General features: G+C 43.0%; 1 protein-coding gene and 1 pseudogene across 1 annotated transcript; one reads left to right on the forward strand and one right to left on the reverse strand.

Annotated features, from left to right (window-relative positions):
- Positions 1 to 14,307, reverse strand: part of LOC126993276 (plasma membrane calcium-transporting ATPase 2-like) — a 157,307-nt pseudogene extending 143,000 nt beyond the window's left edge.
- LOC126993275 (uncharacterized protein PF3D7_1120600-like) lies at positions 4,450 to 6,204 on the forward strand. Its single transcript, XM_050852237.1, has 2 exons — positions 4,450 to 4,457; positions 5,823 to 6,204. Exons 1-2 carry the CDS (start codon positions 4,450 to 4,452, stop codon positions 6,202 to 6,204), a joined length of 390 nt encoding a protein of 129 aa, XP_050708194.1.
- Positions 14,308 to 16,764: the final 2,457 nt, after the last annotated feature.

Genomic DNA, 16,764 nt, shown 5'->3' on the forward strand with positions numbered 1-16,764 from the left:
GGGGAGGGTGTTTTATTCAATTTCGTGACTCTATTACTGGATTTGTAAATACGTGTCTTTGTGTGTGTGTTTTTTACCGTTTGAGCTTCTTAGTAGATTAGGAAGGGATTGAAGTTTTAAGGATTTCGTGTTTGTGTTTGTGTGTCTGTGTGTGTGTGTGTGTGTGTGTGTGTGTGTGTGTGTTATTAGTACGTATTATTCAAAATACTCCATAACATTTACAGTTTGCATAATCGAATAAAAGTCCTACATAATTCCATGATAAATAAAATCATAATGCAATAAACATTAATGTTGGTTATGGAGAGAGAGAGAGAGAGAGAGAGAGAGAGAGAGAGAGAGAGAGAGAGAGAGAGAGAGAGAGAGAGAGAGAGAGAGAGAGAGAGAGAGAGAGAGAGAGAGAGAGAGAGAGAGAGAGAGAAACACAGACAAACGGACATGGGCAGGGATAGATCGACAACTGACGGACACAAACACAACGACACTATAGGGACAGACAGACAGGAACGAATGATATGGAAACAGATTGACAGGAGACACGGACGCCCCCCCCCCAAGAAAAAAAACCCACCAGAGAACAGAAAAGCAGAAATACAAATAAAGGAAATCGCCACGTTAGAAAAGAGGTGAAATTCGGGAAAAGTCTCAGAAAAAAACTAAGGAAAAGGAAATACACGTGGAAATACGAAGAGTAAATAAAACACAGAACCAGAAACTCACGAGTGATTCTTAAATTCCTACATGAAACAAAAAAAAAAGGAACAAAAGACAAAAACAGGAATGAGAAAAATAACAAAAAAAAGCTTCCACGTAAATCATAATAAGAAAAGTAGGAAAAAAAAAAGACAAACACAAAACAAAACAATACAATAATAAAAACAAGAACAAATAACTAAGAGCCTCCTAAAAATAGATGGATGAAAAAAAAACAAGAACAGGAAAAACAACTAAGGTAATACCACATCCCGCTAACCAGAACAAATCAGACCACGACAACTCTACGCCCACCGCCTCCGTGATCATGGTAGACGGCGGCACGGGGTGGGTGGGTGGGGTAGGATGGGGTGGGGGGTGGGGGAGGGGGGGGGAGTTGTCACAGGACGCGAGTTGATCAAGTATTGAATAACTTCGGCAAGGCTTCCAACATTGTGCGCCAGTGAAAGGGAACAAAAAAAACATAATAAAGGGACGAGAATCGATGGCCGTGATAAAAGATAGGAGAGAGAGAGAGAGAGAGAGAGAGAGAGAGAGAGAGAGAGAGAGAGAGAGAGAGAGAGAGAGAGAGAGAGAGAGAGAGAGAGAGAGAGAGAGAGAGAGAGAGAGAGAGAGAGAGAGAGAGAGAGAGAGAGAGAGAGAGAGAGAGAGAGAGACTGACTTATCATGAATAAAGAAACATCCATTAGATTCATGTTGTTTTTCTGAGGCTTCGTCATGAAATGCTGCCGAGAGAGAGAGAGAGAGAGAGAGAGAGAGAGAGAGAGAGAGAGAGAGAGAGAGAGAGAGAGAGAGAGAGAGAGAGAGAGAGAGAGAGAGAGAGAGAGAGAGAGAGAGAGAGAGAGAGAGAGAGAGAGAGAGAGAGAGAGAGAGAGAGAGAGAGAGAATGTTTTCAGGTGTGTCAGATTAAAAGACTTCACCATAACTGATATTTAAGTACAAGCTGCAAACAGGTGATCAAGCTAACCTGGTTTTAATTAACACCTGACGAAGCCTAATTAACAAGAAGACGAAATAAAAAAAAACGCAAAATAAAAACACGAAGAAACAAAGGAAGAAAAGAAACAGAGAATTATCAAGACATAAAACACGCGAAAGAAAGAAGATAAGGAAGAAAGAAAAAAATAAGAAAGGAGGAAAAAAAAGTGAGGAAATGAAAAAAAAAACGCAAACTAAAAAAAATAAAGGAAGAAAGGAAGAAAAGAAAGAAACAAATGCTAAGATATCAGACGCGCGCAGGTACAAGAGGTAAAGAGAAAAGAAAGAAAAAAAATAAGAAAGGAGCCAAAAAAGAGAGGATGGGGAAGGAAAATTTATGAGCGAAAATAATCCTGGATAGAAAAAATAGGACACGAAGGAAGAGGAGGAGGAGGAGGAGGAGGAGGAGGAGGAGGTATAAGAGAAAGATGTAAAAGAACAGAGGAAGAAATGCAGAAGGGAAAAAGTCGGAGGAGACGGAGCAAAATAAGAAGAAAATGGAAGGAGGGGAAGGAGAAAAAATAAGAGAGGGAAGATGAAAGAAAAATATCAGAGAAAAGAGAAAATAGGACAAGGAGGAGGAGGAGGAGGAGGAGGAGGACGAAGAGGATGACGACAAAGAAGAAAAAGAAAAAGGAAAAATACGAAATGAACAACAAAAACAAAACGATAAAAAGAAGGAGAAAGAGGAAGAAGAGAAGGAGGAGGACAATAACAAAAACAAAAAAAAAGAGAAAAAGCAAAGGAGAGGAAGAGAAGGAGCACACAACAAAACCAATAACGAAGAAAAGAACACAACAGAGGGAAAGAAAGAGAAAGAGAAACAAGAACCAGCAGAACAGAGATGGAAGGTGGAGGAAAGAAAAGATGGTGTAGACATGAAGGAGGAGAGAGGGAGAGAATAAGGGAGGAAAAGAAATCAGAACAAGCAGAAAAGAGACGGAAGGTGGAGGAAAGGAAAGATGGGGTAGACAAGAAGGAGGAGAGAGGAAGAGAAAAAGGGAGGAAGAGAAATCAGAACAAGCAGAAAAGAGACGGAAGGTGGAGGAAAGAAAAGATGGGGTAGACAAGAAGGAGGAGAGAGGGAGAGAAAAAGGGAGGAAGAAAAATCAGAACAAGCAGAAAAGAGATGGAAGGTGGAGGAAAGAAAAGATGAGGTAGAGAAGATGGAGGAGAGAGGGAGAGAAGAAGGGAGGAAGAGAAACCAGAACCAGCAGGACACTGATGGAAGATGGAGGGAAGGAAAGACTAGAGTGGAGGAGGAGAGAGGGAGAGAAGGAGGAAGGGAGAGAACCACAACCAGCAGGACATTGATGGAAGGTGGAGGGACTTGGGTGGAGAAGGAGAAGGAGAGAGGGGAGGAAGGGAGAGAACCAGAACAAGCAGGACAAGGGTAGTAGGTGGTAGCAGGTGGAGGGAAAGGAAGGAAAAGACTGGGGTGGAGAAGGAGGGAGGAGGAAAAGAAGAAGGAAGGAGAGAGAGAGAGAGTGAAGAAGGGAAGGAGAAAAGGAGAAACCAGAACAAGCAGACAGGGGTAGCAGGTGAAGGGAAGGGAAGGAAAAGACTGGGGTGGAGGAGGAAGAGAAGGAGAGAGGGGAGAGAGCGAAGGAAGGGAGGGAGGGAGGGAGGGAGAGAGAGAGGAGAGGGACGGGGGAGATTGGATGAAATAACGCACAATGCAGACGAAATTAACGGGGACTAAATCAATAGTTTAGAGACCTTCCGCGGACCACAAGAGCGTTCGCAGGACTGGCCGAGTGTGTGTTCTCTGTGTGTTATCTAGCGGCGGGAAGTGACGGGCGGAGGAAAGGAAGAAGGGAGGAAAAGAAAACCAAGATGTCAGCCTGTTTAAAGAAAGAGGACAGGGAGGATAGGGAGAGTAGTAGTAGTTGTAGTAGTTGTAGTAGTAGTAGTAGTAGTAGTAGTATAAAAAAAGACAGCGGAAAAGCAGGAGAAGCAGAAGAAGAAGAAGAAAACAAAACAGAAAAGCAGAAACACAGAAGAAAAGAAAAAAAATTAGGAAAAAAATGTCGCAAAGGAAAAAAAAAGAAACATGGAAAGAAGAAGAGTAAATACATAGAACAAAAACAAGAAGAAGAAGAAGAAGAAGAAGAAGAAGAAGAAGAAAAATTATAGGAAGAAGAAGAAGAAAAGGAAGAAAAAGGAGAACAAGAACAAGAGGAAGAAGAAAAAGAAGAAAAAGAAGAGGAAAAAACAAGAGAATATAAAATAGAAGAAAAAAAGAAGAAGAAGAAGAGAGAGAGAGAGAGAGAGAGAGAGAGAGAGAGAGAGAGAGAGAGAGAGAGAGAGAGAGAGAGAGAGAGAGAGAGAGAGAGAGAGAGAGAGAGAGAGAGAGAGAGAGAGAGAGAATAAAAGTCATATATCATCACGGAAAGAAAAGAAAGGGTCAATAGGAAAGAAAAGAAGTGGTCAAAAGGAATACAGAAGAAAAAAAAAGAATGGTGATAAGGAATAAAATCACACAAACCGACTGAAACAGAATTACGAAGAAAACGAAAAAAAAAACAATAATGAGAAACAGGAGAAGGACAATGAAGAGGAGGAAGAAAAAGATAATAAAAGGAGACTGAAATAAAAAAAAAAAGGTTCCCAAGATTTAAAACAAGACGGTCTGCCCTCAAAACTATTGGGAGGAGGAGGAGGAGGAGGAGGAGGAGGAGGAGGATTACGGTAACGAAAACAGCAAAATGGCGCCTTCAGATGGCAGTTTAGTTTCCAGAAAAAGCTTTTGCGAACATGGACCAGTGCGTGTGTGTGTGTGTGTGTGTGTGTGTGTGTGTGTGTGTGTGTGTGTGTGTGTGTGTGTGTGTGTGTGTGTGTGTGTGTGTGTGTGTGTGTGTGTGTGTGTGTGTGTGTGTGTGTGTCCTTACCTTATTTATTTGTAATTCGACAGAAATAACACAAAAGAACATAAGAAAAACACAACCCACACTCCTCCTTCGTCAATCTAAAAAAACTAATCACACACACACACACACACACACACACACACACACACACACACACACACACACACACACACACACACACACACACACAACAACATCTTCATTTCACATGTACTAACCTCAGCCACATTCCACTCAAAAACTTCAAACCTCAACTCATTCCACTTAACCCAAATCATTCAAAAGACCAAACTTCCAAAAAATCATTCCTCAGACCCATTTCCTCAGTTACTCTCTTACTCCATAAAAAAAACTTAGTCATTCCACACGATCAATACTCCCAAAACTCACTCCTTCATTCCCTCTTCCACGAAACCTAAATCTCACACTTCCACTTAACCCGAATCGTTCCTCATATTTCATTCCACAAAAAAGCTCATTCATTCCTTATTCTTCAGGTTCGAGTCTGATTCACTTCTTTCCTATTCCACAAACTCCATATTCTCACTCATACTCAATTCTCACACACTAGTTTTTCATTCCACGCTCCAAAAAAAAAAATCATATAAAATTCCTGATTCCGTTGCTATCTCAGGAAAAAAAACTTAATTCAAAATTCCTGATTCTGTTGCTCTCCATTTCAAGAAAAAAAACTCAATATATAATTCCTTATTCCGTTGCTATCTCAAGAAAAGAAAAAACTCATGTAATTCCTGATTCTGTTGCTCTCCATCTCAAGAAAAAAAAACCTCATAAATAATTCCTGATTCCTTTGCTCTCCATCTAAGAAAAATCTTATATAATTCCTGATTCCGTTGCTCTCCATCTCAAGAAAAAAATACTCATATATAATTCCTGATTCTGTTGCTCTCCATCTCCAAAAAAAAAAAATCTTATATAATTCCTGATTCCGTAGCTCTCATCATGGCATTTTTCGTCCCACATACACGTCAATCCTCCTGCTTTCCACGGTTCTTAATTATGACACACAGCTTTCTCACCTCACAAAAAAATAAATAATCCTTCGTTCATTCCGTACTTCTCATTTTTTGTTTTCCCATTTTTCATTCCCCAAAACCAAAAAAAAAAAAAAAAAAAAAATCCATCACTTCACACATGACCAGAACCTCAATTTGTCTTCATTTCACAAACAAAAATATAACTCAACCTCCTCATTCCATACCAACACTAAACCTCCACCTTCTCTTATGCCACATCAAGCCAGAACCTCAATAATGCCACATCAGGCCAGAACCTCAATAATGCCACATCAAGCCAGAACCTCAATAATGCCACATCAGGCCAGAACCTCAATAATGCCACATCAAGCCAGAACCTCAATAATGCCACATCAGGCCAGAACCTCAATAATGCCACATCAAGCCAGAACCTCAATAATGCCACATCAAGCCAGAACCTCAATAATGCCACATCAAGCCAGAACCTCAATAATGCCACATCAAGCCAGAACCTCAATAATGCCACATCAAGCCAGAACCTCAATAATGCCACATCAAGCCAGAACCTCAATAATGCCACATCAAGCCAGAACCTCAATAATGCCACATCAAGCCAGAACCTCAATAATGCCACATCAAACTAACTTCACATCTAACCTCATCCCACACAGACTCAGCTCATTCCATATAACTTCTTTTTTTTTTTTTTTTTTCGTTCAGCCACTACCTCATTCTTCTTCCACACCGTACCTGCATCCACTCAATCACCACGAAACCAAAAACTCACTCATGCCAAATCAAACTAGGGCTTTTTTTCATTATTGTTTTCATTCTTTTTTTGCCCTTGAGCTGTTTCCTTTACTGTAAAAAAAAAAATCAAATCCACATTCTTTCCTCTGCTCTTCTCTCCCCTTAACTGATTCCATGTCTCTCTTTTTTTCCTCTTCTCTCCATTCCTTCCACATTCTTCACACAAGCATTCTAATTCCCTTTTCTCTTTTTTCCTATTCCCTGCATATTACTCTAAATCTTTCATTCCACCACCACCACCACAAGACTCAACCTAACCTTCCCTTCCATTCCTCACGCCCGGCCGGCCCTGACTCAGCCACACGGGGACCAAAAGAAGTAATGACTCAGAAGAAACCACTAAGTTCATATCACACCATTTTCACTGCTCTCCCTTCCCTCGTTTTCCCTCTCCTTCCCTTTAACTGCCTCTCTCTTTTTTCTCTCTCCGTATCTCTGGTCACTTTCCTTTCCTATTTCTTTCTAATTTAATATCACACTGTTTTCACTGCCCTTCCTTCCTTCCTTTTCCTTTTCTGCCCCTTTTTCCTCTTTCTCTTTCTTCCATTCCATTTCTTTCGTCTTTTGTTTCCCTTTCATTTCCTTGATTAGTCCAATTTCCCATTTCTTTCTTCATGTTATTTCCTTTTATCCATCTTTTCTCTTCTGCTCATGTTTTCCTTCTCCATGTTTTCTCCTTTCCCTTTCCCACAAGCATTCATATTTTTCCTCTTTATCTTCCATTCCATTTCCTTCCCGTGCCTTCATTTCCCTAATCACTTTCCTTTCCCGTTTCTTTCTTCGTGTTATTTCCTTCTATCCATCTTTACCCTCTGGTCTTGGTTTCCTTTTTCATATTTTCTCTTCCTTTCACTTATCTCACCTCTTTCATCTGCTTTCCTTTCCCCTTCACAGATTCCATGTCTTTCTCTTTTTTTCCTCTTCTCTCCACTCCTTCCATATTTTTTCCACAAGCATTCCAATTCCCCTTTCTCTTTTTTTTCCTATTCCCTGCATTCATTCCCTTTCTCTCCACAAGCCTTTCAAATTTAATCACTCTTCATTCCTCTTCCATATCCATTCCTTTTCTTTCCTCTTTCTTTCACTCAATCCCAATTTTTCCATTCGTATTCTATTCCTCTTCCATCATCTTTCCACCCACTTTCTATCCTTCCAAAATTATTTCAACTTCTCTTCCTCTTCTTCCCTCTTTCGTTCACTTATTCCCATTCTTTCCACAAGTATATCGTATTCTGTTCCACTTCCATATCCTCTTTTCACCCGTTCTGTAATTCTCGATGCTTCCTAACGCATTTCGACTTTCATTCCTTTTGTTTCCTCTTCCCTCCTATTCCCATTCTTTCCACAAGCATATCGCACTCAATTCCACTTCCATTCTCTCTCCACCCATTCTCTATATTTCCACAAGCAATTCGAGTCCTATTCCTCTCCTCTCATCCTTCTTTCCAAAATCATTTCACCTTCCTTCCTTTTGTTTCCTCTTCCCTCCTATTCCCATTCTTTCCACAAGCATATCGCACTCAATTCCACTTCCATTCTCTCTCCACCCATTCTTTATATTTCCACAAGCAATTCGAGTCCTATTCCTCTCCTCTCATCCTTCCTCCCAAAATCATTTCACCTTCCTTCCTTTTGTTTCCTCTTCTCTCCTCCCATTTTCACTCTTTCCACAAGCATATCGCACTCAATTCCACTTCCATCCTCTCTCCACCCATTCTCTATATTTCCACAAGCAATTCGAGTCCTATTTCTCTCCTCTCATCCTTCCTTCCAAAATCATTTCACCTTCCCTTCCTCTTTCTTTCCTTTGCCCTTCGCCGACAAAGCCACATCACAGGAAGGAAGGGAAGGCGACGGCTCAAAAAGACAGCGCCAGTAAATTACTCCCACGAAATAAAAAGCCTTGATTAAAATAGGATCTGACCCCCCTAAAAAAAACGCCAAGGAAGAAGGAAATTAAAAAAAGGGACTCGCATGAAAAAGGAAGAATTAGTGGTAGAGGGAACTTAAAGATGGCATATTATTATTTTTTATTTTTTTTATTTACTGAGTCCGTGGATAAACTGCAGTGTTCGTGTATGTCTTTTTTTCTATTTCTAGGGATAAAAAAAGGGTTGAATTGGTTGTAAAGTGAAGTTAAAGAAGGCCATTTTTTCCTCGTTGTTTTTCTTTTTCTTCCTATTTACTAGGTTGGTGGAGAATGGTAGAGTTCGTGTTTCCAACTTAACCTTTAACCTTACTTAGCATATCTGACTCCCAACTATGAAATTTTCCTTCTTATCTTTTTCTATATACTTTACTTATTTACTTATTTACTTGACTTGTTTTACTTATATTTACTTCGTGGATAGATGACAGTGTTCGTGCCTTGAAGTTATGTGGGTTTTCGTCTACCGTCATCTGCGGGCGTGGAATGACGGTGTGTCGGACCTGAGCTGGGCGGTAATGTCTCGTGTCACTCGTGGTTTATTTCTTCGCCCTAAACCTGAGTCACGGCAATTCTGGGTGAGTCACTGAGGGTTTTAAGATCGCGAGAGATTCTTGTGTAGGCCGGAAATTGTGAGTCTAATGGAGGTTTGAAACTGTGTAAGATCATGCATGAGATTTTCCGATAGGGCTGACTGTATGAGTTTGTTTGTATGCTAGTGAAGGGTTGAGACTGAGCAGCGATGTACAGATTTCTACTAAAGGTTTACCACTGGAAATGCTTATGTTTGAGATGACACTTAAGGTTTCAGACTTGAGATTTTGCATAAGATTCTACTGAAGGCTTAAGATTTTTTTTTTTTTTTTTTACAGCTAAGGAGACAGTTCAAGGACGTAAAGAAAGTTATAAAAAAGCCCGCTACTTACTGCTCCTGAATAGAGGTCAAAGGAGTGTCCAAAAAGAGAGGTCAATTTCGGGAGGAGAGGTGTCCTGATACCCTCCTCTTGAAAGTATGTTGAATGTATAAGATTACGCACAATTCAACTGATGGTGGGATGATACACAAGATTCCCTACATTATTATAAAAGGGGCAAAGACTGTATAAGATTCGGTATATGTTTCCACTGTGGGTAAATGTGTCTGTTTTTACTGATCCAAGTTTTAGGGTCAAGTTACTGATACTATTCTTCAAATATTAGATTAAAGTTTTGGAGCTATTTCTGATTCTAGTCATATGAGATTTTTAATAGCTGATTCTGGTCTTGAGTTTTGGTGGCGAGTTTCTCAGTTTTTCATTTTACCTCAATTCTTAAGTTTTATTCCAAAGCTCGAGTCACTGTAATAGAGTAAGTTCCTTGGACTCTAGCTCGCGAGGCACCGGTCGTAAGTCTCATTCTTAAGACTTGAATCACTCTCTTCGGGCAAGGAACTCTTATATTAATTTTTAGGGAACTGTACCTAAGGCTGATTCATGGCCTAGGTCACTGTTTTAGGCCAAGTCTCTTAGGTTGGTATGATAAAACACTTTCGCTTCTCACATCAGCTATTTCTAAAGGTCAAAGAGGGGATCAATCAGGTTCTATTGAGTGGTTCTTCAGGTTCACGGTACAGAAGAAGGGTCAGACTACCACCAGGGTCATAAAACTACTTCTGGAAATGCCCCAAACTCCTAAGAAAGCCTTGTCAAATAGGTGAACTTTGGCGACGAAATGTTCAGTAATACGGCCCTATTAGATTCTAACTCTAAATTCACTGTTAGTAACTCTGGGTCGCCGAGATGATGAGTTACTCCTTCAGGGTCTCACTGTTTTAAGAATCGAGTTGCTTGTTCCAGACCGTAATAACTAAGTCACTCCTAAGTTCAGCGTTGCCAAATTATCGTATTCATCGCATTGCATTTTCTTAGTTTCTGACCGATAACTCTAGCAAAACAGAATGAAACCGTCAATATTTAAGTTTTAACGATAACTTTAATTTTCTATCGTTATTTGTGTGGTTACGACAGTTTTGAAGCCTAAATATGATAAATGCAATGTTCACAGTACGATAATTTGGCAACGCTGCTCCCAACGCTTAGATGAGTCACGAGGATTTGAAGTCCGAGTCACAGGGATCATATTTTATAGTTTCGTAAAGTTCAGGGTTAGTGTGCCGTTAAGGTTATTTCTTTCTTCACTTTTTTCGACTATGGGAAGGAAGAGGCGAAGACCAGAATATATGATGCCAGCCATAACGTAAAGACCAAGGCCTGACACACACACACACACACACACACACACACACACACACACACACACACACACACACACACACACACACACACACACTCTAGGGCCTCACAAAATGGACGTACAGGAGATGACACATAAACAGCTCAGGAAGGAGGGAGCATCTTACGAACACACACACACACACACACACACACACACACACACACACACACACACACACACACACACACACACACACACACACACACACACACAAAGAAAACCACGAAAACAGGAAAAGCAGAACCGTTAAAAGCAACACAAATTCTACGACACGAAAACGGAGGGAAGAGAAAATGAGAGAAGAGAAGGAGAGAAAAGAAGAGAGGAAGAAAAGAGAAGAAAAGCGAACATGTCAGAAGTCCCTTAATTAAGAAAACATAAAACACACTAAAAGAAAAGAGAAGAGAAAGAAGGAGAAAAAAAGAGAACCCGACCCAGCATCCAAGCGTATCCTAGTACCACATGAAAAAAATATCCACCACATTACAGTTTCAAGGCAAAGAAGAGGAAACCAGAAGAGAAGAGATGAGAAATGAACACAAACGAACAAACCAGGGCATAAAGGAGAGAAAGAAAAGATAACAAAAAAGGAAAACAAGCCCCAGTGTCCAATAAAAAAAAAATCCCAAAAATCACAGAGAAATTAAAACAAAAAAAACAGAAAAAAAATAATAAAAGGACAGAAAAAGAGCACAGAACCAAACCAGTGTCCCCAGCTCCCCGGTACCCCAGAGAGAAAAGGAGAAGAAATGAGAGAAGGATGAGAAAAGCATACAAAACGAAGTAAACTGAGCAGAAAGGGAGGAAAAGAAAGGAGAAAAAACGAGCCTCAGTGTCCATTAAAAAAAAGAACACCACAAGCTTCCAAAACCAGAAAAAGGAGAAGATATTATAAAAACAGAAGGGGAGAAGAGGAGAGAAGGATGAGAAAATAACACAAAACGAACTAAACAGGACAGAAGGGAGAAAAAGATGAGAGAAAAAACGAGCCTCAGCGTCCATTAAAAAAGAGCACCACAAGTTCAGAAAAGGGAGAAAATATGACAAAAGCAGAGGAGTGGAAGAGGAGAGGAGAATGAAAAAAGAAGAAGAATGAACAAAACAGGGCAGAAAGGAAAGAAAAAGAAGAAAAAAACCGATCCCAGAGTCTAACAGAAAAGAGCACCACACGCTTCCATAATCAGAAAAAGGAGACAAAACAACAGAAAACAGAAAAAACAGAAAAAAAACGAGAAACTAAGAGGAAAGAGAAAATAAGAGAACAAGATATACAGAGGCACAGAAGCGAACCAGTGCCCCCACCACCCCGGTTCCCATAAACACACACAGCACAGTTCCAGAGCCACAATTACCCAGGACGAGTAAGCAGCGAGTCCCCGTTACGAGAGAGGGGGCGAGAGGCGGCCGGCGGAGACTAACCCAGTGGGCGGCCATGAGGGCGAACACCCCGGGGGGAAGCAGGAGCCCCGCGAAAGATCAATAAAGCTCAAGGTCACCCCGGGGGAACACACGGAACGAGGGTCTGGCTGAGGCACGGTTAAAGCAGCATCCACCGTCACCCGCGGCTCTGGGATGTGGATGAGTGTGGATGTGGATGTATATGTGGATGATGTGGGTAATGTTGAGTACTGGGTGAAGTTAAAACAATATCTACCATCACCGGCATGTAACTAGAGCTCTTCAGAATGTGGATGAGTGTGTGGATGAGTGTGGATGCGTGTGAGTGTGATGTGGGCACAGTGGATGAGAAAGCAGAGTCAAAAGCAATATCTATCATCACCGACAAGTTAATAGAGATTTTAAGGATGTGGATGAGTGTGGATGTATGTGGATGTGGGGTGGATGTGTGGGTTATGCGGATGCTGTTGATGAGAAGGCAAAGTTAAAGCAATATCTACCATCACCGGCAAGTTAGGAGTTTTTTTCTGAATGTGGATGAGTGTGAATGAGTGTATGAATAAAAGTGGATGAGTGTGGATGCGGGTGTGTGTGGGTGTTGTGGGTAGTAATGATGAGAAGGCAAAGTTAAAGCAATATTCTTCTCTTCAATCTCACCCTCAAGCTTGGAACTCTTAAAAAATGTGGATGAGTGTGGATGAGTGTATGAATAAGTGTGGATGAGTGTGGATGCGGGGGTGTGTGAGTTAAACCAATATTCTTCTCGTCTATCTCACCCTCCAGCTTGGAACTCTTAAAATGTGGATGAGGGATGGATATGTGGGTACTGAAAAAATGGGTTATGTGGGTACTATTGAAGATAAGGCATATTTAAAACACATATCATTCTCTTCCTTTTCACTCGCAAGTCTGAATCTCTTAAGGATATGAATGGGTGTCTTGAAGTGGCTGTGTATGAGTGTTGCGTGGATGCGGGTGTGGGTACTGACTTATGGGTTGTGTGGGTCCTATCTCCCTATTTAGATTCGTTACCACTGGCTCAGACTCACGACTCTCCCCTACAGCTGACTCATAGCCCGGCAACACCCACAAGAAGACTCACTGACTCACAATCTTCAAGACTCAATGACGTCACGATGAGGATGAGTCACGAGCTAAACCAACTTCATTTCCTCCACATCACCCACCGGAGGAAGGGAAAGGGAGGTGGAGAAGAGGGAAGGAGAGGAGGGAGGAGGAATGGAAGGCTGGCTGAGGCATAATCCAGTCCCATACGGTGGTGAGAAAGAAGTGGGTCACCAAGATCGGGGTGCTGGGGGCTGCTGGGGGGGAGAGGAGGGGCGCCAGGGGGGGGGAGGGGTGAAGGACCGAAAAAGGCTCTCCTCCTACCCCCCTCCTCCTCCTCCTCACTATCCTCATCATCTTCTCCCCTCCCCTTCCCTCCTCCTCCTCCTCCTCCCCTCACCTCACTCTCTAGTACTAGACTCGGCCGGCGCAGTGAGGAACAAAATTAAATGGACGGTGGATAAGACGGATAAACGAGGTGACAGGAGGGAAAAAAGGGTACAGGAAAAAATGAACGAGGGAGAACCTTAGAGAACCTGATCACTTCACGGGTTATCAACGGCGAGGCTCCACACGGACGGACAGACGGACGGGGAGACAGACACACAGCTCACCATAGTAATAATAATAATAATAATAATAATAATAATAATAATAATAATAATATAATAGGGAGACGGACGTAGCCTAGTGACCAGCCTGTCTGTCAGAGGATGGCAATAAGAGATAACAGAGATAAGAGGCGCTATTTACCAGGTGGAGGGAGGGCGTGCCGGGCCGGCGGGCGAGGGGCGGCAGGTGTTGGGCGGCGGTGCGGGCGTGGGTGTGGGCGTGGGGGCGTGGGGGAGGGGTCGGCGGGCGTGTGGGGGCCAGGTCCACACCACACGAGACACACTCACTACACAGAAAAAGGGGCGGGAGGGAGCGGGTGAGGACACACAGACGCAGCCATCACCCCTCAGCCACGACCTTCGCCGGCCGACTCCCTGTGGCGGGGCGCGTGTGGGACCTGCCAGGCCCTGCACGGGATCGAGGCGGGCCACACTCCACACAGGTCAACAGGAGGTCACAAGTCACACAGGTCACACAGAGAGAGAGGAGCGCGAGCGGTGTGGGGTGGCAGGTCGCTAAGTCTGAACCGGCGGGTCAGGAGAGACAGAGGTGTCTGCAACCCGCCTCCACCGATCAATAGAGACACGCTGGGTCGATCAATACTCTGCCTCACAGCCCGCATGCCCCGTCCTCCCGCCGAGCATGTGCACTCACCCCTGTACCGAGCATGTGTACTGCCGCTGCCCCTGCGAGTGTGCACTTACTCCCCTACAGCAGGCCTGAGCACTGCCCTCACCCCTACTCCCCGGCATGTGCACAAGCTACTCATACTCCCTGCCCCCCCTTCCCCCCCCCACACGGCCCCCTTACTGATGATACCGCCTGATACTGTCCGTCTAAGCGTGCGCCCTCCTCGAGACATTACCCTTAATGACACGCACAAGCACACGCACACACGCACACACAGTCACTGCCCTCATCACCAATTCTCCTCCTCCTGACGTAAGGCGATGCTCCCCGTCAGTGTTATCCTCCTCCTCCTCCTCCTAGTCCTCCTGCCTCCGTCATCCCTCCTCCTGCAGGCCTGGACCACCTCTAACACGGCTCACCAATCCCTCTTCCCACGACAAATTCACGAAGCTATTTAAAGCCTCCACGATAACATGTCCAATAGAAATAAAGGCATAATACTGTACCTCCCTCCTCGCTCCTGTACCGTCACTGCACCACACGTACCTGGAAGGGAGAGAGAGAGAAGACGTTAATATTTCAGGGGAGTGATAACATACAGAGCCACGTCGATATGAACATCCACATTAACATTAGAACCTCCGACGGCAGAAATCAGGGAGGGCCATAAATTTGACTGGATAATCTACAACACCTGAGAGCCAATGTTCGAATCCCCTCAGCACATCACGAATGACCGAAGCGGAGAAATCGATGGAAATTTGGGGATGAGGATGAGCAGGAGGAGGAGGAGGTAAGGGAGAGGAGGAGAGGGAGGAGGGGAGCGTGTGTTAGTGACAGGTGATGAGGAAGGAAGGACACAGGAAGGGAGGGAAGGAACGGAGGAAGGAGAGCAGGAGGGAATGAGTGAGAGGAAGGCGCGGGAATGGAGGAAGAGGAGACCTAACTTCGCTGTTATTACCAAGTGGGAGAAAATGATATTGCAGCAAAAAGTTATGGCGGAAGAAAAGGAGGAGGACGCGGAAGACAAAAGACGAAAAGTAGATAATGGTAGTGATAATAATGATGATGATAACGACAAGAAAAAAAGAAAAAAACAACGAAACCAGTAAATATGAAAACAAAACTAAATAGAAATGAAGACGAAAGGATGAAACGGAGACAGAAACCCAGAGAAAAGAATAAATACGAAGTACGAAAGACGAAAAGTAATGTTAGTGATAAAAATGATGATGATAACGACAAGAAAAAAAGAAAAAAAACAACGAAACCAGTAAATATGAAAACAAATCTAAATAGAAATGAAGACGAAAGGATGAAACGGAGACAGAAACCCAGAGAAAAGAATAAATACGAAAGACGAAAGACGAAAAGTAATGGTAGTGATAAAAATGATGATAACCACAAGAAAAAAAGAAAAAAAACAACGAAACCAGTAAATATGAAAACAAAACTAAATAGAAATGAAGACGAAAGGATGAAACGGAGACAGAAACCCAGAGAAAAGAATAAATACGAAAGACGAAAGACGAAAAGTAATGGTAGTGATAATAATGATGATGACAACGACAGGAAAAACAAAACAAACAACGAAACCGGTAAATATGAAAACAAAACTAAATAAAAATAAAGACGAAAGGATCAAACGGAGACAGACAACCCAGAGAAAAGAATAAATAAGAAAAAGCAGAGGAGGAAGAAGGGGAAGACGAAGAGGAGAGGAATGATAAAAAGACAAGCAAGGGAGGAGGAGAATAAAGAGGAGGAGGAGGAGGGGTTTCAGGTGTGAGAAGGAAGAGCTGACGAGGTGAGGAGAAGAAGGAGAAAGGGAGGAAGAGGGAGGAGAGGGATGAAGAAGAGAAGCGCAAAGTAGGAGGAGAAGGAAGAGAAGGAAGAGAAGGAGGAGGAGTTTCAGGTGTGAGAAGGAAGAGCTGACGAGGTGAGGAGAAGGAGAAAGGGAGGAAGAGGGAGGAGAGGGATGAAGAAGAGACAAGCAAGGTAGAAGGAGAAGAAAGAAGAGGAGGAGGAGGAGGAGTTTCAGGTGTGAGAAGGAAGAGCTGACGAGGTGAGGAGAAGAGGGAGAAAGGGAGGGAGAGGGAGGGAAGGAGAGGACAAAAAGAAGTGACGGTAAGGTGGACGATGTACCAATATCTTGACAAAACAGCGACGGATCGACAAAACAGATCGATCCGAGATATCCGACTGTCTGCCCTTCTTCCCCACCCCACCCCCGCCCCTCCCCCTGTCCCCACTCTCCCCCCACTGACGCAACTTGCCCCTCCTCTTGAACATAAGCCATTGACACCCTGGAACACTTAAGACATTCACGTTATTTTTCTCGCTTCTCCCACTCACACCTTTTTTGCTGTCCACACTACGTCATGGTGTGTTTCGATTCGCATTTATCTTTCTTTCACTCTCCCTCTCGCTCACGCTTTCTTTTTTTTTTTTTTTTTGCTGTCCACACTTCTACATTATTGTCTGTTTC

This window comes from Eriocheir sinensis, unplaced genomic scaffold, assembly GCF_024679095.1.
Source record: "Eriocheir sinensis breed Jianghai 21 unplaced genomic scaffold, ASM2467909v1 Scaffold595, whole genome shotgun sequence".
Taxonomy (NCBI): Eukaryota; Metazoa; Arthropoda; class Malacostraca; order Decapoda; family Varunidae; genus Eriocheir; species Eriocheir sinensis.